The 22,753-nt window shown below is 53.6% G+C and overlaps 1 protein-coding gene across 1 annotated transcript in view; it reads left to right on the forward strand.

Moving 5' to 3' along the window:
- Positions 1 to 13,873, forward strand: part of B4galt5 (beta-1,4-galactosyltransferase 5) — a 72,307-nt gene extending 58,434 nt beyond the window's left edge. Inside the window, exons 3-9 of the mRNA XM_078051953.1 lie at positions 2,293 to 2,406; positions 3,512 to 3,636; positions 4,935 to 5,051; positions 6,448 to 6,635; positions 7,275 to 7,397; positions 10,233 to 10,334; positions 11,061 to 13,873. Of these exons, the coding sequence (XP_077908079.1) occupies positions 2,293 to 2,406; positions 3,512 to 3,636; positions 4,935 to 5,051; positions 6,448 to 6,635; positions 7,275 to 7,397; positions 10,233 to 10,334; positions 11,061 to 11,208 (917 nt within the window). The 3' untranslated portion in view covers positions 11,209 to 13,873. The remainder of the gene's footprint in view (positions 1 to 2,292; positions 2,407 to 3,511; positions 3,637 to 4,934; positions 5,052 to 6,447; positions 6,636 to 7,274; positions 7,398 to 10,232; positions 10,335 to 11,060) is intronic.
- Positions 13,874 to 22,753: the final 8,880 nt, after the last annotated feature.

The following is a 22,753-nucleotide window of genomic DNA, read 5'->3' on the forward strand; positions in this document are numbered from 1 at the left end:
AGTTGGTGCCAAGTCCATGTATTTTGAAAGAATTTAGTGATTCATTCCATTCTTGGAGGCCCTTTCGCAATGCTTTTTTAAAAATAATCTGAGTTGAAGATTCTGCGGTTCTAGGTTGCAAAGTGAATGTGAACACCAAATCTTCATTTTCATGGAATCATCACGAATCTAAAAGGCCTGGGAAAGAGACTTCAGTAAACTCTGCAAGAGCCACACAGCTGGCACAGAGGCCCAGCCCGGGCAGTCCGCCGCGCACCAGCCCCTCCTGTGGGAGGTGTGCGCTCGGCGCTCCCCTCTATCAGTCTGGAAAGGCAGGCGAGGGCAGAAGGTCCTCTTCGCGGGCCCCAGTTATAGTCCCTAGGAAAAGGGCGTCTGCTGCCACCCTCTGCAAAGCCCACTGAAGTGAGGGGAAGGTGCATTCATTTTTTAATGTCAGGAATCCTTAAGAATCAGGAGGGGAAGGACCCCCCAGCCAAAAGCCTTGGAGGTCGGAAAGCGGAGGATAAGAGCAACCCGCGGTAACGGACGTCTGCGTCCCGAGAAAACAGACTGCTCATGCAGCAGCAGGGACAGCCACAGCCAGCCCAGACACCAGAGTCCCCCACAAGCCAGGAATCACCCGTGTCTGCTGTTTTTGGAAATAAGAATTAAGGTGCAGCGAAGATGAAGCTGGGCTGGACGCTGTGGAAAAGCAGCCAAGGCCAGTTCTCCTCCCCAGGCATCCTAGCACGGGAGGACACGGGAGGACACGGGAGGACGGGACCTCAGACCTAAGAGTCCCACTGTTTCAGTCAGCTGTTCTGTCACCGTGACCAAGTGCCTGACAAGAACAACTTAAAGGAGGAAAAGTTTACTTGGGGCTCACAGTTTCAGACGACTCCGTCCACTGGTGGCCGACTCCATTGCTCTGGGACCTGGTGAGGCAGCGCGTCGTGGCAGAAGGGCCACTGCAGAGGAGGACTGCTCAGCTCGTGGCAGGTCTGGAAGCAGAGAGGGAAAGAGGAGGGAGGAGGGGCCGCAGGGAAGGTGCGTCTCCCAGGGCACCCCCGTGACCCTCCTCCAGCCATGCCCACCTGCCTGCAGTCACCCGTCAGTCCAACTAGGAAGGGGGGATTTGAGTCAGAGCCCTTGCCACCCGGCTTCTCCCTCTGAATCGTGCTGCCCTACAGGAGCTTCGGGACGCCCCCATCCAAGCCATCTCCTCTCCCCTGCTTGGCACGATGGCACGGGCAGCTTAGCAGGACCTTCTGTCAAAGAGGGCTGGGGCTGGAACTCGGTGGGAGAGCGCTCGCCTAGCACACCTCTGGCTCCTCTTCTCTTCTTGCTCCTCTTCCTCTTCGCACTGCGTGGACAGAAGACTGACCAGGTGGCCGCACAGTGAGGGACGGTAGAGCCTCAGTAGGCACCCTGATAGGAAATCTCTTGAAATGTGAGAAGTTCTTCATACATCCAGAAAGAAATTACTGGCTACCTGTAAAGATTAAGAACTGGGGGGGCTGGCATGTGGCTCAAGTGGTAGCGTGCCCGCCTAGCATGCATGAGGCACTGGGCTCGAGTCTCGGCACCACATAAAAATGAAACAAACAAACAAGAACTGGAAGGCTTCAGCCCTAGCAGCCACCTCGGAGGCAGGGACACAGCACCTTCACGTCGCAAAGGGAAATTAGTTACAGTCGAGAATTCTAGAAACTGAACCACACCAAAATGAGAAAGACAGAAACTCTCAAATGCACGAGGTTTCAGGACTGCGCTTCCTCTCGCTCCCCTTAGGAAGCTGGGGGGTATGAGGCTCAGCCTTCTCCTCCAGGCCTCGACACAGCTGGAAAGCCACTGGTCACACCTCCCGCAGGGAGTGGAGTTGACAGCCCTCGGGCCACAGTGAGCTGAGCCAGAGGAAAGGCAGGAGGTGGCTCCAGGGAAGCTAGGGGCAGGCTTCCTGGTGCTCAGCCCTGATGTTTACTGCACCATCACGTCCACACCGGGGCCCCAACCCCAGCTTGGGTGTGTGACCGTGGGGCAGGAACTGGAGAAGGGAGGGGGTGACCTCCTCACCTCCTGTAGTAGGAAGTAGCCGACCAGCTTGGAGGCCACCGTAGGGCTGATAGGAGGGAGAGAAGAAGCCTGTGGCAGGAAGGGAGCCTGCCTAAAGCCGGCCCCTCCAGTTCCCTTTCTATCAGTCGGTTCCCGTTTTTAAGCGGTGGCTTAAAGCCACCCCTGCCTGCTCCCCAGAGGCAGGAGGGATGGCGTTGCTCTCATGGACCGCTCTGAGTTGCTTTTCCCCTGTCCCCCCAGATTACCCTCTTGACTTGAACCACAGTGAGACCTTCCTCCAGACCACGACCTTCCTTCCTGAAGACTTCACCTACTTCGCCAACCACCCCTGCCCCGAGAGGCTCCCTTCCATGAGTGAGTAGAGCGCAGCTCCCCAGCCTCTGCTTTGAAGCAGATTAGTGTTTGTGTTTGTGGAACTCGCAGTGGGTCTGTCTGCTGGTCTCCCTCTCTGCAGCCCATAAACACTCCTGGCCTCTGCAGCGGCCCGCTGCACGCATTGGTGCTGGCTCCACATCACGCCTCCCGGGCTCGCCTGGGCTCGCTGCTGCTCCTGCCCCTGGTTTATAAGCTGTGGTCTATTAGTTGTCCTGGAAAAGGCGGAGACGGCCAGCTGTGTCCCCTTGGTACAGATCACACTGTTGATAGCCGGTTGGGTAGGCATATGTTGTTTTCTTCACAAGCTGCTGCGTGTTTGAAAAGTCTTGGGCCTGGTGCAGTGGCACACGCCGTCATCCCAGTGACTTGGGACACCAAGTTTGTGGCCAGCCTCACCAACTTAGCAAGACCCTCTCTCTAAGTAAAAAATAATAGGGGCTGAGGGTAGCTCAGTGCTAAGGCAGCCTGCATCAGTACCCAGCATCACTCAGCCAGCCAGCCAATAACATCAGTTTGGGATATTTTTTCTATTTGGAACTCCACGTGTGATCTGACACATTGACAGCTTACACTTTTTCTGTACTTTGGGGCTTCTTAGTTGTGCTTTTTATTTTTTATTTTTTAAGACAGAAGCTAGTGTTACCAGGTCATCCTTTTGCTAGCATTTATTGATTGTCGAGTGTGTCCTCAGCCTGAGTCAAAGGCTAGTGTTCTGAGACTGGACACGATCCCCTGGGCCCTGGCTCACGGGCGGGTGAGTCCAGAGACAGCAGTGTGACTGGACTTGCATCAGGAGCGGGCTAACACAGCCTGAGCTCAGCTGCTCTGTCCTCCTCTGAGAAATTCAGCTGCCGTTCTGCACCCTGGGACGAACTCTGAAGTCCAGACTCCTTGAGCCGCTTCTTTATGGATGGCAGTGCTCCGCTGAACTGCAGAGGTGGAAAGCCACACAGAGGACCCCACTGTCCCCCGGCACACAGTCAGATGCGAAGTCTCAGAACTTCTCCAGAGAATGAAACCCTGAATAGAGGGGGAAAACAATCATTTTTTGTTCTTTTAATTTTATTTTTCCCTCTCTCTTCAGAGGGCCCAATAGACGTGAACATGAGTGAAATTGGAATGGCTGACATTCACGCACTCTTCTCCAGAGACCCGACCATCAAGCTCGGAGGCCACTGGAAGCCTTCGGATTGCCTGCCTCGGTGGAAGGTAGGCCGTGAAGCTGGACCCCAAGTGCTGGAGGGTTCATGTGGGGTTGGCCATCCTTCCTAACCACCCAGGAACTCCTCATTGTGGCCTTTTCTAATTTGCCCTCCTCTAACACCACGCCCCCAACACGTCTGCATTTAGACTGCAAAATACTGAATATTTTGAAGACATGAGCTTTCCCCAGGACTCTTGTGTGGCCCCGGGAATTTGCATCGCCCTGATGATGAAGCCAGACCCTTTTGTCTTCCTCACAGGAGTATTAGCAAAGCACAGGGGGTGGTAGGTCTCGGGGTGACACGTTTGCAGGAGTCCTCTCCAGTCCTCTCGTGTTTCAGGCCTGATGGCTCTAAGATCAGTGGGAGAGAGAGCAGAGTCAGGTCGACACTGAGCTTTGTCCAGTGGTGTGCCGCGTGACCAGGTCAAGAGAGGAGACTTGACGTGGTGCAGGTCGAGCGCATGACCTCGGCTTAAGTCTGTTCTTTCAGCAAGTGTTTCTTCAGGAGCGGGTTCTGTGCTGGGCCCTTCAGCCCTCGTGGTGCGCAGAGGTCAGGCAGGGCTGGAGCGCAGCAGTGTCCCACCCAGCACTGGGATGTAAAATCAGCCTAACAACAAGCTCTTAGAAATATGTTCACGGAGCCAGGTACAGCAGGATCACAAGTTTGAGGTCAGCCCTGGCAACTTAGCAAGACCCTGTTTCAAAATCAAAAGGGCGGGGCTGGGGTTATGGCTCAGCGGTCGAGCGCGTGCCTCACACATGCAAGGCCCTGGGTTCGATTCTCAGCACCACACATAAATAAATAAATAAAGTTTAAAAAAAATCAAAAGGGCTGGTGCCGAGCTCATGGTAAAGCACTCTTGGATTCAGTCCTAGCTGCGCTTCCACAAAACGTACAGACACACGTGCACTTTTGGCTATGTATGGGATAATGTGCGGGATAGTCTGTAAGTGTGCAGTGTGCATACAGCTGAAAGCTTTTTCTGATTTACCCACATGTTTACCTGTCTGTGGGTGTGTTTGCGTGTCGCGTCACAGTGTAGAATGCGTGTCTTCTGGGTGTGTTCTAGCGTGGATTGGTGGAGCAGGCCCTCCCCATACACGCTGTGGTGATGTAAGAATGAGATTCGATTAGTTCTGGGGTGGACTTGCTAGCTCAGGTCTGTATTAGAGAATGTCAAGGACTCCCCGGGGATGGCCCAGCCATGCTGCAGGGATGTCCACTGTGAAGCAGAAATTCAAGGACTAAGAAGTTCAGGGACTAAGAAGTTGAGGTGACCTGTTTTGCTGTAATCACCTCCAGGTGGCGATCCTCATCCCCTTCCGGAACCGCCACGAGCACCTCCCGGTCCTGCTCAGACACCTGATCCCCATGCTCCAGCGCCAGCGCCTGCAGTTTGCGTTTTATGTGGTCGAGCAGGTACGTGGTCCTGCCTCCCTCTCCTTTCTCTTTTGGAACCGCAGTGTAGAACGCCGGCCCGTCTGCGGTGTGAAGAGCCGGGGAGCTGAGCTCCCTGAGGGGGGAAGGGCAGAGACACTTCTGCGCTTGGTGGGAGACGTTGCCCGGCCCCGGCAAATTCAATCTGGGATGGAAAGGCTGCCTGCCTGCCAACAAAGGCCTCTTGTTATGGGGTTTTGCTGGCAGCTGCTCTGGGTGACGTCTTTAGGCTCCCAACTCTTAAGATAGGAGCTGCCTGTTGGTCCAGCTCAGAGAACACGGCCTTGGAGTCAGGAGTCTGCACCTGCTGTTAACCAACCGCGTGGCCCAGGACTTTCACAGACTTCTAAGCCTTGGGGTTGGTTTTGCTTCAATCTAGGAGTATTGGATTAGATTCCTTCTAAGTCTTTTTTCCCCCCAGTCCCATGTGGTATTTTGCCTGGGTCAGTTACAGTCACATTACTGACCAGCTTTCTTAGGCACATTTTAAACATGTGATCCTTTAACTAGAAGCTCTAGGGACAAATGAATGGTTGACAGATTCCCCTCAGTGCTCCGATTCTCAACTCTGCACACTGTTAGCAAACCTGTGCCCCCTCCAGGCAGGCCTCTGAGCCTGGTCTGCCTCCCCAGGGGGTCTCACAGGGAGTGAAGCCCAAGGAATGAGCCCCGCTGTTCTAACAGGGGAGGGAGTTCTGTGTGCAAGGGGAAGAGCCCAGGGTGCTCTGGAGAGGAGCTCTCGTGTCTGCATTGCTGTGGCTGGTTGACATTGCAGTCAAACATGTCCGCTCAGTAAGTACCAGATCAGGTGTTTTGGTTAAACCTCACGCGCCCATCCTGAGTCGGGAGTTTTGTTATTGGCAAGGGTGAGTGAATGCTGCCTGTTGTGCACTAGCGTCTTCATAAGTCACCAGCCTCTTTATTCAGGGGCAGGAGTCTCTGGTGTGTTCAGGGACAATTGTCTTAGTTGAACCTTCAAAATAAAACCAGTCAAACAAAATCCTCTATTATTATATTTGGTTATGAAATAGAAATGGCAGATTGGTCAGCGTGCTGGTGGCAGGTGCTAGGGATGTGGTAAGAAGCAGAAGTGGCCGTGTCCCTCACCTGGTCTCCCTGTGCGTGCCGTTACGGGCTGGAACTTCTGCCTTTGGCAGTCTGGGGGGAGAAGCTCGGCTTTCTCACCTCTTACTGCCAAAGAAGTCGAGGCCAGAGGTCCTTTGACCTCTGGGTCACACCAGGTGTCATTGATGAGAGGTGCTGGTCCCACTCACAGGAGCCCAGGGTCTCTTCCGTTGGTTCTAGTAGGTTCTTTCTGCCTGGCAAAGGTTGTGGGGGTTGTTCCCAGGCTCCTTTTCAAAGAGAGTTCTTCCTTTAGGTGGGGACCCAGCCCTTCAACCGAGCCATGCTCTTCAATGTCGGCTTTCGAGAGGCCATGAAGGACCTGGACTGGGACTGTCTGATTTTCCATGATGTGGACCACATTCCAGAGAGTGACCGCAACTACTATGGGTGTGGACAGATGCCCAGGCACTTTGCCACGAAGCTGGACAAGTACATGTATCTGTGAGTGTCATTTTCGTGAAGGATGAGGTCTCATCTGAAAGGGTGAGAGATGCAGAGACCCTGAAATGCAGTTAGCTGCAGCCCCGTGTCCAGCAGCTGGTGAAGGGACAGCAGGCTGTGGCACGTCCGTGCAGTGGAGTGCTGCCTGACAGACCAGGAATGAAGTGCTGACTCCCACCATGGCGCAGGGCAGCCGTGAGCCCGGCCAAAGGAAAGAAGCCAGGCACAGAGGTCCTGGGGAGAGTAGCACGTCCTGTGTGTGAAATGTCCACTTAGGGCAAATCTGTAAGAAAGGAGATCATGGGCACCTAGGACTGGGGGCTTGGAGTGGTGACTGCTGATGGGTGCAGAGCTTCTCGGAGGGTGATGAAGTACACTGATAATGATTGTGGCACGCTCATACACAGACAGCTGTTGAATCACTCCCTTTGAATTGGGGGTCAGGAACATCTCTGTAAAGCTATGGTTAAAAACCAAATAGGAGAAATTCAGTCCTGTCCTTTGGTGTGTGTCAGCACCAGGAGACAAATTCAACTGGCTCAGGCCAGCAGCTTGGAGAGGCCGTGGGCCTCCGCTGAGCTGGCCCGCTGCACAAGAGGCCGTCCTTCGACACAGGAGACATGCTCGCTCTCCCTGCAGGCTTCCCTACACGGAGTTCTTCGGTGGAGTAAGCGGCTTAACAGTGGAGCAGTTTCGGAAGATCAACGGCTTTCCCAATGCTTTCTGGGGCTGGGGCGGAGAAGACGATGACCTCTGGAACAGGTACTGCCCTTAGCTCGGGTGCTGAGGCTGCGTGCAGGCTGCCCGCCAGGCAGAGCAACAGCCAGGACGACACAGATGTCCCAGGAGCCACCTTCCTTTCTTTTTTCCCCAAGGATGCGGGATTGAACCCTGGGGTGCTGTACCAGTGAGTCCTTTCTATTGTTTCTTTTGAGACAAAGTGTTGCTGAGGCTGTCTTTGAACTTGCCATCCTCCTGCCTCAGCCTCCAGGTCACTGGGATTGCAGCGTGTGCCGTCTAGTAGCCATATTTTAAAAGATTCAAGTAAAAGAGGTAAAATTCATTTTGGTAGTGGATTAACAAAATATTTAACACCCTATATTCAAAATAGTATTTCAGTGTGCAGTCGACATAAAATGCCCGTGAGTTGGCCCGCTCTCAGGCTTTGAAGGCCGCTGGGCACTCTGTGCTCACAGCCCCCGCCCTTCTGAGCAGCCAGCTGGGCTCCTGGCCACAACGCTGGCCACAGCCGCTTCACACAGTTCTTCTGGCTGGAATTTAGCAGCTAACTAGTTTTCTTTCATGTCAAAGACCAGAGTATTTGCAGTCAGAAAAATGATTTTTATGTATTTTAAAAAATGATAGTTATAACATTAAAAACACACCAAAAAAAGCCTCTTACCACCCTACAAAAAAACTACCTCCCACCAAAGCAGCTGTTTTCTTTTTGTTCTCTTTTGACTGTAAAAATAAACCTAAATGATTTTTCTTATAATAAGGAATATACTTGGGCTGGGGATGTGGCTCAAGCAGTAACACGCTCGCCTGGCATGTGCGGGGCGCTGGGTTCGATCCTCAGCACCACATAAAAATAAAAATGTTGTGTTCACCGAAAACTGAAAAATAGATATTAAAAATCATTCTCTCTCTCAAAAAAAAGAAAGGAATATACTCATTATTATCAATATACTTATGATTACAAAAATTCATTACCCACAACCTGAACACCCAGAAATAACATTCATTACCATCTCAGTGAGTTTGTCTTTAAAATGTGGAAGGTGGCGCAGGTACTATGGCGCACACCTGTAATCCCAGCTGAGGCAGGAGAATCTCAAGTTTGAGGCCAGTCTTGGCAATTTAGTGAGACTCTATCTTGGGGGGGGAGGGGATGTGGCTAGGGATATAGCTCAGTGGTTGAGAAACCTGGGTTCAATCCCTAGTACTACCAGAAAAAATAAAAAAATTAAAAGTGATAAGTGGAAAGTTAGGGACATGGCTTAGTGGTACAGCACCAGACTAGCATGTGTGAGGCCTGGGGTTCAATCCTCAGTAACTACCTCTGTCCCCCAAAAATTGTATAAAATCTCTGTGCTCCCCCCACACCAAAAACAAAGATATAAAATCTCTGAGCAGGGCTGGGGCTATGGCTCAGCCATAGAGCACTCGCCTAGCACGTGTGAGGCCCTGGGTTCGATCCTCAGAACCACATAAAAATAAATAAAATAAAGGTATTGTGTCCAACTACAACTAAAAAGTAGTATTAAAAAAAATAAAAAATAGCATCAGTTTTTTAGATGTGTGAAATCACAGTAGCATGAGTCTCAGGGACGTGAGAATCAGGTGAGGACATGTGTGGTGCCCCTTCCCAGTGTCTGACCGGCAGTATGACGTCATTAGATGTATTGCAGGTAGGGTAAGTCACGTTCGGTGAGTGGCTCATGTAATCCCTTCTGCGGTTGTGCCCTGCTTGCTCTAACTGTCCCTGTCGAGTGCTGCCTGCCCTTTCCCTACTGTAGAGTACGACATAACAAAGCGCTTGCCTTTTCGCACCTGGGAAGAAACCCTAGAAATGATGCAGCCAGAGTAGGACTGTTTTAAGGCCCTTAAGCTACGTTAGGACAAGTGGATACCTTAAGTTTGCACGTGGCCAGCATTCTGTGTGCTAAGTGCCCACATCACCAAAGCCTCCCTAGTAAAGTGGCATTTTGGTTGCGTGCAGTTTGTCCCTGCTGTCCCAGGAGGCTTGCACCGTACACGCTCATGTGAACTCCCGGTGTGAGTGGTGGGTGTTTACATACTGATGAGTGAAGAGTAATAATAAGGAATAGGTGCAAAAGGATTCCCACTGGCTGTTTACTTTCTGGCTTAGCTTTTGAAAATAAAGTAAATGTTGGTGATGAACTGAAGTTAGTTTTCTCTAAGTATTCAGATGACACACAGGTACACAAACTCAGAAGGCTCTGAGAGTCTTCCCAGTGCCGTCCTGCCCCTCTCCCTGGTAGTGCCCATGGAACAAGCTCTACTCCTTTCCTGTTGGTGACTGTCAGAAGTTATAACTGTGAACCTCCTTGTTCATATGTGCAGGCATTTATTTAGACTAAATAGTTGTGCAGCTAACAGCCAAGAAATCCATGCATTTCTGCTAGGCATGGCGGTGCACACCTGTGACCCCAGCAACTCATCAGACCCTGTCTCAAAGTAAAATTTAAAAAGACCCAGTGGGTATCTCAGTGGTGAAGCACCCTGGGTTCTCCAGTATGGGGTGGGGGTGCAGAATTTAAGCATTTTTAAATTCAGATTTTTTTGCCAAACCCTCCTTTAAAAAAAAAAAACACTTTGCCGTTCTTTCTTTCAAAGCAGTCAACTCTTTTCATGGAAAGAACGGTTTGTGTTGTTGTTAATTTGTGTATGATTCAATTAAATTGCAAAACTTTGATATGAGCACAGTTAGCATAAAGTCTGGGTGGGAACCGCTGGCCTCTGCTGAGCGGCTGACTGGCGGGTGGTGCAGGCTGGCGCCTGGCACGTTGGTCCCGGGTGGGAGCGGTTAACTCTAAGTCCAGGTGGCGTGACAGGCGGGTCTTGCTCCTGCAGAGTGCAGAACGCAGGCTACTCCGTGAGCCGGCCGGAAGGTGACACGGGGAAGTACAAGTCCATCCCTCACCACCACCGAGGAGAAGTGCAGTTTCTTGGAAGGTTGGTGCCGTGTCCCCGCTAGACCTCTCGTTCCAGCCCCCTCCCTGCCCCAGGCTGCAGTGTTCTGATGTAACTGTGAGGCCGGTACCAGGGGGACAGACCATTGGAGGAAATGTGGGCAGCCACGTCTCTCAGGGGGTCTCCTCTCAGCCCACAGGGAGGTAGGAGAAGCCCCCTGGGTAGGTCGCCTCATCAGCTCGGAGCTGGGGCTGCACAGGTGCTCCCGAGCTTCACGCATGGCCTTGGCAGCTGGGTTCCCTCTTGTCTTTTAAAAGTAAGGTGCAAATGGGCACAGTGACATTCTCCATGCTCCTAGAGTGACTTTTCCCGGGCCTTGCAGACTGTGAGGTGGACTTTCTGTAGAAAGCAATTCTGACCGCTTAGCTCTGTCCCTGGGGGAGGGATGGGCACGGACTTACTGTCATTGGATCTGTCTATAGTGTCTCACCTCCCTTCCCCACTCTGTCACCTCCAGCAAGTCAGTTAACAGGGCTGAGCCGTGGCTCCTCGCTGGCTCGGGGCTGGGCGGTTAGCGAGGTGACCAGTAAGGGCAGCCCGGCGGCAGCTGGGGGTGTCTAGGAAACTACCGCCAGAAGCCGCAGCAGGATGGCCGGCCACCGCCTGTGGCCCAGAAGTGCTGGCCTGGCTCCGTCCCCCTGGGCTGCCCTGCTCTGTGCCTCTGAAGCGCCGGAGTCCCCGCTGAGAGCCATCTGGTGGTTTCCACAGGTACGCGCTGCTGAGGAAGTCCAAAGAGCGGCAGGGGCTGGACGGCCTCAACAACCTCCACTATGTCGCCAACGTCACCTACGACGCCCTGTACAAGAACATCACTGTCAACCTGACGCCTGAGCTGGCGCAGGTGAGCGAGTACTGAGACGCCCGGGAGGACGCCTTTGCTTTCCCACCGCCACACGGACACGGTCCTGCCGGCTGTCCTGGGTCTGCACGGGGAGAGCAGAGCGGTCCAGCAGAGGACCTCAAGGTTCGAGGAAACGTGACCGAGCACACGCACAACGCCTTCATTTGAGGACCTGCTCGGATGGAGGGCCAGCCCCAGCTTTCTGTGCCCACGAGGTGGACGTCTGTCCTGCTGCTCTCTCCTGTCTCCCACCCCAGCGTCCTGACGTAGCCAGTCTCCAGAACCCTGGCCGGCCGTGAGCGGCCGAGGCCCTGCCGTCCCCTGGCCAGCCTTGGGTCCTAGGCAGCGTGGCTGGCGGCGGCTGGATCTCCACCATTCCCTGCATCTCTGGTGTTCTCTTGGTTTCATTTTTTTTTTTTTTTTTTAATTATCTGCTTTGGGCAGGGATTGAGGGTGGGGGAGGGCTTTGGGTACAACAACTAGACATAAACATATAACAGTCACTTCTTGAAGAAGTATAATTGTAAATAAGCCATGTAAAATGCCTTTTTAAAATTTAATTTTATAGCTGGCTCCAATTCAAAGCGAGGATTTATACATTAGATCACTTTTTTGGTTGGCAAAAGCAGGAACTCAGTTAAATTGCAGTTGAAGAATATCATCTCCCAAATTGTGGTCACTTGGAAGGGAGACAGGGCACATCACCCAAGAGCAAAACAATCTGACCACCTCACCAGTAGCTGGCCTTTCTGTTCCCTCCCTGTCCCTCCTACAGAGTCCTGCTTGGCTCCTGCTGTGCAGACCCTCCCCATGGCCCTGAGGCCCACTGGGGCCCTGTGGGACAGGAGAGGCGCTGCTGTCTGCACCAAGCAGACCCGGGCTCCCCAGGCACCGGCTCTCTGGACGTCATCTCTGGGCCTTCAACATCATAAGACAGTGGGCGTTTCCCTCTGTTTTTCTTCCTCCTGTGGACATTGGCCAGTTTCTAGGAGCTGTGCCCTACACGACCAGCTGGCTTCAGGGATTCCTCTGCTTCCTGTCTCCTCTGTTTCTGGGAAGATTCTTTATCCTCATGGTTCTATTCTGAGCCACACAGAATGATGAGCAGTTGCACTGGGGGAGTGAAGCCAGAGAGCAGGTGACCCTGGGTCCTGGGTCAGCTGGGGTCCAGGGGAGACTCCAGCCCAGCTTTGAGGTGAGCAGAGCGCCCGTGCTTTCTGAGGTCAGATTCTGTCTTGCGTTTGAATTTGTGCCTCTTTCTTTCCCCTGAGCCAAAGCCCTCAGTTCATAGCTCTGTCCACTTGTGCAGGATCCTGGAGAATCCCGGCTCCTCTCCTTTTCCACGCAGCATATTTACACATGTGATTGGGAGTGCTTTCTGAAGAGTACTTCATATTTTTTTTAATTGCCTTGTTTGCCTTCAACCTCCTGAATTTTCATGGTTTACATGGGTGTGTGTAGGGCGTGTGTGAGTGTGTGTGTGTGTGTGTGTGTGTGTGTGTGTGTGTGTGTGTGTGTTGGGTTCCATGGACGTATGATCCCCACGAGCTGTGGGAGTGATTGGCCAGGCCTTATTTTTTGTTTTTTGGTTATTTTGGTTCGAGTTTTTGTTCTTTTGAAGAACAGAGTGGTATTTAGGAATAAATTGCATTGCAAACTCTTACCAGCTCATATGAGAGAGCAGGTACCTGCCCTTGAAAATGCTGGTGAGTTCTATCATGTATTAAAAGAAATGTAATGCATTTCATGCGTTAATCCCCTGAGGGAACGGCACGCACAGGCCCGTCGGATGTCCCTTGCCCGATGCTGCCGACAGTGGTCCCCCTCCACCCGCGCGCCCACCGGCCCTTCTCATCCCCCTCATCACTGAAGGCTGTGGTCTGCTTTCCCGTGACGGACTGGGTGTCATTTGGAACTCTCTGCCAGAACAGATGCGTTCTGGTCCAGGGTGAGGTGTGTGGGGCAGGCGGGAGCAGGACGTGGGAGGCCACCACACCCTCCTGAGGACAGAGGAAAGCTCTCCTCTGCTGCAGGACCATTCAGATTCCCTTCAGTCATGTCTGAGTCTTCTATCAGGTGGAGTTTCTTCATGTGCACTGTTGATCATTTATGCCCCACGTTGATGCCATGTGTAACCGTTATGATCACACAGCCAGGCACATTGCTGTCACAGCATGGAATTCTCGTGTTAAAAACACCCCTAGAACTAAATGTGACCTTGAGCATATTTCGGCAGCTGAAATTCTTCAAGGCTACTGATGGGGTCCCCATAAGCCAATCTCATCTTGGATTGTTGTGTTCGAGAAAGGTTTCCCTTGACGCTGGTGTTTGGGGGGTGATATTTGCAGAAATGTTCATTTGACCTGCCAGGGACCCCGTCAGAGCTCCTTGGACATCAGGAGCCGAGCCACAGCCACTGTCTCGATGGCTTCCACTCATGCTGATGATGGCGTTGAAAGGTAGCTAGCTTCTTTCCATCACTACATTGTTTTGAGCTTGCTCTTATGTTTTAAGAGGTGCCAGGGGTACATTTTTGCACTGAAATCTAAAAATGTTTTAAAAAACACTTTTCACAAAAATAGTCCTTTGTCATTACATTATTTACTCATGTGTTTGTACATTTTTGTATGTTAATTTATGAATGATTTTTTCAGTAAAAAATACATACTCAAGAACCAAACCTTGGTCGCCTCTCTCTTCTGTCTAGCACACTGTGGCTCCTTGGGGACCTTTCCCTTCTCAGCAGCCAGCTGACCTGTCCCTGGTATATGCTGTGGCAGAGGTGTGTCTGCCCACGGTGGGCATCCCCGTGCCTGGTGGGCATCCCCGTGCCTGGTTTACTCTTAGGGATTACCACGTCATACCTGTGAAGTTGAGGGACAGCGGGGGGCATGGAGTTTGGTTCTAGAGGGTTCTCTAGGGCCTGACCCTGCTCAGAGGTTGTACCCATGGCTTCTGCTGCGTGCTCACCGCTCAGGGCGCAGAGTGAGGCGGGGGCTGTGCCTGGGGCCAGCGGACCGCAAAACCGCGCAGAGGCAGGTGCAGCTTGCTGTGGGCTAAGTCCTGCCCCGGGGGCATCCGAAGGAGAGCCGTGGGGGCGCAGAGGGCAGTTAAGGGACAGAAAGAAAGTGGTGTGGCCTGAGCAGAGCAGGTGAAGGGTGCTGACGGCTGGGCGCTGGGCCAGGCCGTGCAGGACAGGGCCTTGTGGGGCCCCAGCCAGGAGGCTTCTGGGCCTCGGGCCGCGCGGTGGGTTTGCAGGGCGTCCTTAGGAGGAGGCGGCGGGGCTGACGCTGGGGTGCAGGGTGCACATGGGGGGCCGTCACCCTGCCCGGAAGATCGCAAGGTTCCTCCTGACCCCTGCCTTTGGGGATCTGGAGACCGCCCAGTAGAAACGCCAGCCGGGCCAGGCGGAGCAGCGGTAGGCGCGAGCGGCCGGCAGGCAGGAGGGGCAGCGGGAGGACACGGGAGTGGCAGGTGGTGGGGTCGCAAAGTGATGGAGACAAAAGCCGGAAATAATGGGAAGGGGTGGGGGGCAGAGGTGCTAGAGGAGAGCGGGGCGCCCGAGAGTTTGGGCTGTTTCCAGCGAGAGCAGATGGAGTTTTTGAGGCATCGGGACATCACCAGGAAAGGTGGCACAAGGTACCCGGGACACGGGGTGTTCCTGCAGGAACTGCCCGCACTGGTGGCGGGGAAGGAGATTACAAAGGAGAGCGGGGGCTGGGGTGGGGGCTGGGGCAGAGCGCTCATCCAACATGCCTGAGCCCCTGGGTTCCATCCTCAGCACCACAGAAAAATAGAATAAAGGTGTTGTGTCCACCCACAACTAGAAAATTAATATTAAACAAAAAGGGAGGGCTTGGAATTCTTGTCCCTGTGAAGCTGCGGCTGTGGGTGAGGAGGGCTTCCTGCCGGTCCCAGAGTGAACCCAGCCAACCAGGGTCCTCAGTCCACCCCTTCCTTCTCACTCCCACGGATGCCGTAACCTGGGGACACCCGGCGGTAAAGACAGCGGTTGTCTGAGGAGGACCTGTCTGGCCGGGTCTGTGCAGAGAGCATTGGATACAACCCAGACCCTCACCCCCACTCTAATAACCCTGCAGGGTGGACACCACCCTTGCCCTGGAGCAGGGCCCCTCCACTGCCCACTTGACGTTCTGGGCCAGGTTATCCTCTGCCTGGAGTGGGGGGTGGAGCGTGGCAGGACAGGGGGTTAAATATAGGGTGCAGTGCTCTTAGTATGGTGTTTACCAGCACCCCTGACCTCTGGCCTCTGAGTGGCTTTCAAGTGTCACCAGGGCCAGGTATGGTGGCACATGCTTATAATCCAAGCCACTTGAGAGGTGAGGCAGGAGGGTCACTAAGTTTGAGGCCAACCTTAGCAAGACTCTGTGTCAAAAAAGGGTTGGGGATGTAGCTTAGTGGAAATCACCCCTGGTTCAGTCGTTAGTATAGAGGGGACAAAGGGAGATAGGGGCTGTCACCAGACTATCAGGTGACTCCTGAGAAGCAGTGGGAACAGCTGCTCTAGATGACTGGCAGCCCCCAGCTTGCCTGAAGTCACAAAGTGAGCAGCTGAGCCAACCAGGGAGGTGCTAGCCCTTGACCCTTAGGCCACTTTTGACCCAACTTCTGTTTTGCATACGTGCTCTTAGTAGCTTTCTCTTTATAGCTTTTGTTCCCAGGGGTTTAATAGTATTTTTTTTAATTATAAAAGCAGTGAGGGAGTACAGGCCTGCTAGAAGGCAAGACAAGGTCCTCACATTGTGAAAGACGGGACTCTGTGCCCAACTGGCAGGGTGGTGTCTGTACTGGAACCTGTTCCCTTGCAATGGTGAATAGGGAGGCAGACAGTCCTAGTTCTTAAATGTCCTGCATTACCTTGGCTCGTTCTTCTAGCATCCTTGGAGACCTCTTTCCCACGAGTGACGGTAGAGGCACCTTGTTGGGGAGACTGTGTAAGGGCTTGGGCCAGGGCACACCCTCCCTCCCTCTCCTTACGCCGCTGTTTTGCTTCCCGGGATTTCTCACTCCGCATCATGTTGCACTTGTGTCATTCTTTGTTCACTGTCAGCCTCAAGATAGACTCTTGTTCTGCGCTCCATCCCCAGTGCCAAGAACTCGTCTGACACATAGTAAATGCTCAATAAATATTTGTCAAATGAATGACTGTGGGCCTATCGTATTCCTTTGATGACTGCATGTAATAACTCATGGTATGTATGTATATAACCTGTTCAGCCATTCCCCCTGATGGATCTGGAGGTTTCCCATGATTGCATTATATGTACCACAGTGAACACAGCCATGCGTGAATCCAGGAAAGCTATATGAGCAGGCCACCTTGAGAGAATGCAAGAAATGACACTGATGGAACAAAGGATCCCCCACATCGTGAATGATGGGATACACCAAGCTAAACGCAGTGTGAGCCAACCATGGTGGTGCATGCCAGTAGCTGCAGGTTTGAGGCCAGACTCGGCAACTTAGTGAAGCCTTAAGCAGTTCAGTGAGACCCTGCCTCAAAAAATAAAAAAGAGCTTGGGATATGGCTCAGTGGTTAAATGCTTCTGGGTTCAACCCCATTACCCCTCCCCCAAAAATAATTAATGAATTAAAACTACAGAGTGAATTAGCCCTTCCTCCTTCCCCCATGCATGACACATGGCCCTCGATGGCCCTTCTACCATCTATAAATGACCTCTTGCCGTTTATATCTCTAATCCCCTGGAATTGATTTTGTGTATATGAGATAGGGGATCTGTATTTTTTCTGAATGGATTGCTAATTGTCCATAATTATATTGAATAAGTCATAATTTCCCCCGTGTCTTTAGCAAACCCCATCTGGTACATGTGAATTCTCGATGAAGGCCCTTCCTTTCACCCGGCCCTGGTCTCACTGTGAGCAGTTCTCTGTAGTAGGTTTTCCTAAAAGACAATGTCTCATCCCCATGTTTGTCTTCAGCAGCTGAGTCAACACCTGACACTGGAAGTTTATAATCAACAGAAGTTTATTTGGCTCATGGTTCTGGAAGGATTCCAAGAGCTTCATGCTGGCCTCTGGTGAGGGCCATCGAGGGCCATGTGTCATGCATGGGGGAAGGCGGAAGGGCAAGAAGGCTGAGCTTGCTTTTCTAACAACCCGTTTGTCGCCAGGCCCGGGGCTCAGCTGTAGCTCCAGCTGCTCAGGAGACTGAGGCAGGAGGATCTAAAGAGGGGCAGGGGGACAGTAACTGATAATGACGTTAGTTCATTTAGGAGGCAGAGCTGCCACCAGGCCCTGCCTTGACACTCTTGCATCAGGATTGTTTCTAACACATGAGCTTCTGGGGACACATTGTCCTCCGTGCTTTTTAAGCTTTTATAAAAGGGTGGTAAACATACAATCCATGAATCATGAGCCAGCAGCTCTTTGAATGGTCAGTGTGAACGTGGTCATGTCACTCCATGATTGTTTATTAAACTTTTCTCAGTAATTATATTTCAAGAAGGATTGAACCAGAGGTGCTTAACCACTGAGCCACGTCCCCAGCCCTTTATTTATATTTTATTTTGAAACAGGAGTTCACTAAGTTGTTCAGGGCCTCTCTATGTTGCTGAGGCTGGCTTTGAACTCACTCTCCTCCTGCATGCACCACTGTGCCCAGCTTTCTTTGCAAATTTTACACAGTTTCTCCATCCAGTGAAATCAAAATTTATTTTGTGAAGTTCTATCAAAAACCTACTGAGGGGGCTGGGGATGTGGCTCAAGCGGTAGCGCGCTCGCCTGGCATGCGTGCGGCCTGGGTTCGATCCTTAGCACCACATACCAACAAAGATGTTGTGTCTGCCGAGAACTAAAAAAATAATATTAAGAAAAAATACCCTACTGAGGCGGCTGGCGATGTGGTCCAGTGGTAAACACTTGGCCTCTCATGCACCAGGCCTGGGTTCAGCTCCCAGCACCACCAAAAAAAAGGGGTCGTATGTAGGGGCTGGGGTGCTGCGTGTGTCAGGCCCTGGATTTTATCCTCAGCACCTTGGGGGGGAGGCCTCTCAAGCACGAGGGTGGCCATGTGTCCACTGCACTTGGTTGTTGACCTGGGGAGGCTCCGACGTCGTCTTCATTCTGGAATCGCTAACGTTTTGGCTGAGAACTTGGCTGAACCGCGTTCTTATTGGCGGGTCCACAGCCAAAAGTAGTGTGAGCGGAAGAAGCAGTGGAGCCCAGACCTTTCTGGTGTCCTCTTGCTCCAAGTTCCCTGAAGACCTGCCCTCAAGGGGACGCTGGTGTTTGGCACCGACCTCCGCCTTGCCCAGGTGCTGTGGCCTGGCCTCAGGGACGGCTTTCCTGAGCTCCTCCTGCAGGAGGAGGCTGCCACAGGCCGCGGCCGGCGCACCTCAGCCAGCGGCCGGCTCACTGTCTGGGGACCTGGGCTCACTGTCTCGGGGACCTGGGCTCACTGTCTGGGGACCTGGGCTCACTGTCTGGGGACCTGGGCTCACTGTCTGGGGGACCTGGGCTCACTGTCTGGGGACCTGGGCTCACTGCCTCGGGGACCTGGGCTCACTGCCTCGGGGACCTGGGCTCACTGTCTGGGGACCTGGGCTCACTGTCTGGGGACCTGGGCTCACTGTCTGGGGGACCTGGGCTCACTGTCTGGGGGACCTGGGCTCACTGTCTCGGGGACCTGGGCTCACTGTCTGGGGACCTGGGCTCACTGTCTGGGGACCTGGGCTCACTGTCTGGGGACCTGGGCTCACTGTCTGGGGGACCTGGGCTCACTGTCTGGGGGACCTGGGCTCACTGTCTCGGGACCTGGGCTCACTGTCTGGGGGACCTGGGCTCACTGTCTGGGGGACCTGGGCTCACTGCCTCGGGGACCTGGGCTCACTGTCTGGGGACCTGGGCTCACTGTCTGGGGACCTGGGCTCACTGTCTGGGGGACCTGGGCTCACTGTCTTGGGACCTGGGCTCACTGTCTGGGGACCTGGGCTCACTGTCTGGGGACCTGGGCTCACTGTCTGGGGACCTGGGCTCACTGTCTGGGGACCTGGGCTGGAAAGGAGAAAACAGGAGACAACTGCAGCCTCGCCCGGCGCTGGGCTCCCAGGTGGGACTCTCGCCTCGTGCTGTGGCCTTGCCTGGCCAGGGTCCTGTCAGCCCTGAAGGCTCCTCTTTCCCGCCATTCAGCAAGTCTGAGCCCCCACTGTGCCCACCCCAAGTCCTGGAGCTGGTGCTGGGGACTGAGCTCTGTCCTGTCCTGTCCTGATGGGGAAGAAGGACCGTGAAGACCCAGCCAACGCACACACCGGGGCGGGCAGCCCCTGTCCTCGGGTCTGGGCGATGCCAGGGACCGGCCCAGGCCCCGCGCTGGCCACACCCAGCCCTGGCTTCCCGCTTTCTGGTTTGACCAGGTGTTCAGGCAGGCGACAGACACCATGTAGGGAACCGCGTTGCCCTCAGTGTCCAGTTCCCTCTCTGGCCAGTCCCAGATCCCAAGAGGGTGGTTTCCCACTGCCCCCAGCACGCCCTTCCTGCCGTGTGCCCGCATGATGGGTCGCGGCCGGTCACTTCCTTTTCCTCTTTGCTGACGGAGCCTCTCTGCTGGCCTGTCTCCTCTCCTTGCTGCTCTGGTGTCCTCCTGATCTTGCTGTCCTGTCACCTGCCATGGACCGGCCAGGACATGTTCTCATCTGTCCTTCCTGGATGCCTTGCTCTGTGGCTCCTCTTCCTTTTCCTCTTGTCCTGGGAGTGGACCTGGGTGCTCCACAGGCTGGGCAAGCACTCTGCCCCAGCCACACCCCAACCCTTTTATAAAAATTTTAATTTTCAGACAGGGCCTCGCTAAGTTGCTGACGCTGGCCTCCAACCTGTGATCCTCCTGCCTCGGCCTCCTGAGTTGCTGGGATTCCAGGGATGTGCCACCACACCTGGGTTCACTATTCATATTCTGTTAATTTTTAACTTCACTCAGAAATTGGCAACTTGGGGCTGGGGATGTGGCTCAAGCGGTAGCGCGCTCACCTGGCATGCGTGTGGCCCTGGGTTCGATCCTCAGCACCACGTACAAATAAAGATGTTGTGTATGCCAAAAACTAACTAAATAAATAAATATTTAAAAAAAAAAAAAAAAAAAAAGAAATTGGCAACTTGTGGCCGGTCCGCTGCTTGGCTGTAAATAAAGTTTTATTGGCACACAGCCTCGCCCATTTGTCTGTACTTAGTCTATGGCTGTTCCCAGCTCTAACGGCAGAGTCCAGTAGTTGAGTAGTGGTCAGACTACTCACGGCCCCGGACTCAAAAGTACTCGCCATCAGGCCCCCGACAGAAGGCTTGCTGGCCCTTGCTTTTGTTGAAAGATGCTGTGACGGCGCCTCTGACCTTAAGGGTCCACAGAAAGAGAGAGAGAGAGAGAGAGAGAGAGAGAGAGAGAGAGCACGCGCTGACCCCTTTTATTGAGGAGAAGCTATTCAAATGTGGCAGGAGTCAGGTTTCAAAGGGCTGAGTCTGTCTTCATGATGTCCACTGTCAGCAGGTTGACTGACACCTGGGTAGGCCACACTCAAGGGCACAGTAAGAGAAGGGGACACACACAAGGCACTTCCATGGGACATTCTGTCCCAAACAGGGCAGGGGGTGATATCACCAAGGAACAGGTGAGCGCAGCTCCACCCACGGGGCTGCAGGAAGGCATGCCCACGCCCGGGCACCAAGACAGGCCGCGGGGCAGCTGACCAGCGTGACCGCCGCCGGATGCCACCCGCTCAGCAGGGGAGTCAGGCCCAGTCGCGGGCTAGTCAGCCTCCCACACAGGTGACCCGCTCCTCCGTGTTTGCCTACCTGCTTGTTCACGGGTCTCCCCTCAAAGCTGTGACCTCCCTGAGGACAAGGGCCTGGTGCCCCACCATCCAAGGCAGTTTGTCCAGGGAACAAATGGAATGTTCCTGCAGGTTCTTTACAGTCTGACCCTGGGCTCTGTGGCCACCCTGGTTCACCTGATTCCTGTCCCCTGACTGCTGGGAACAGGTCTCCCGGGAAGGAGGTGGCTTCCCCGCGGAGCACAGCTGGGGAGCACCTCGCTGGTCCTGCTGTCTCCGAGCTGGGAGTGGGAGATGTCTCCCCGGCCCCCTGTTCCTTCCCCAGGCCCCCACCGCTGAGTGGGGCGCCGCGGCTGTGGGAGAGGGTGGCAGGGAGGTTTGTGGTGGGGCAGGGGAGGACACGCCTTGTTGGTGGCTCTCAGCCTCCAGGGACGGCGACCGGCAGCACCCAGCAGAGCTCATTCCCCAGGTGGCGTCCACTGCTCCTGACAGTCTGTCCTTGCTGCTGGCCACCGCAGGGTACAGGTGACACACTACCCGCCCACCCTGCGCTGCGGCTCTGAGGCTCCGGGTCAGGAGGAAGCCAGCATCTGGGTCTGCCCTGAACCAGGAGCTTTGTGTCAGGCCTGGGCCTTACCGTGGCCGGTGTGGGGGGTGCCCCGTCCCCACCATTTAACACCCCAAAGCCACCCCAGTAAACATAAAATGAGGAAGACCAGCTTCTAGGCAAAGGCACCCGACAAACCCCCGCCCCTGCTTTTGACCAGGTGCCCAACGCCCTGCTCCCCAGAGACGTCCCTTCCCACGGACCAGGAAACCGCCCAGAGGCCGCGACTTGGTCTAGACTCACGCTCTCATTTCAGAATCCACTACGATTAGGAATAAGTCACCAAAAGACCCCCAATTCTTAACCTCTTAAAGAACAGGAGCCACTTTTCTAAACGACCCAGAATCAGAGGGAGATCAAGATGGAGATGGCAGGTCGTGGAGACTAGAGTAGGGACCACGGCAGACGCTGCCCATACATGAAAAGTCAGGTCCTTAAAATGTTCATTATTTTTAAAAAATTAAAGCAAATGGATAAATTAAGAAAATAGCAAGCTGGGCTGGGGGTGGCGCACACCTGTAAGCCCAGCAGCTCAGGAGGTTGAGGCAGGAGGATCATGAGTTCAAAGTCAGCCTCAGCAACAGGGAGGTGCTAAGCAACTCAGTGAGACCCTGTCTCTAAATATAATACGAAATAGGGCTGGGGATGTGGCTCAGTGGGCGAGTGCCCCTGAGTTCAATCCTCCAGACCCCCCAAAATGAAAATAGTATGATTTAAGATTAAAGGGTAGAAGTATGAAATTAAAGGTAACTGTGCAGTTAATGAGGACAAATTATAACAAGTGATGACTAAAATGAAAAAAAAAAATTCTCTAAAAAGAAAATCACACCTGAGTCAGGTGTAATCCCAGCAACTCAGGAGGCTGAGGCAGGAGGATCGAAAGTTGGAGACCAGCCTCAGCAACTTAGTGAGACTCTGTCCCAAAATAAAAAATAGAAAGGCGAGGACATGGCTCAGTGGTGGAATGCTCCCGGGTCTGTGGAGGATGTGACAGCCCCACCTCGCTTCCTCCACACAGTAGAGGCTCCGGGAGGGCAGGGCTGTCACCAGGGTTGCCTTTTGCCTGAGAAGGGCCCTCTACAGGGGTGGCCAGGCCTATGGTCTCATCCACATAGTGTCTCAAGGTCCCCTTTGCGACCCCCAGTGGGGACAA

Source organism: Ictidomys tridecemlineatus, chromosome 5, assembly GCF_052094955.1.
Source record: "Ictidomys tridecemlineatus isolate mIctTri1 chromosome 5, mIctTri1.hap1, whole genome shotgun sequence".
Lineage (NCBI taxonomy): Eukaryota > Metazoa > Chordata > Mammalia > Rodentia > Sciuridae > Ictidomys > Ictidomys tridecemlineatus.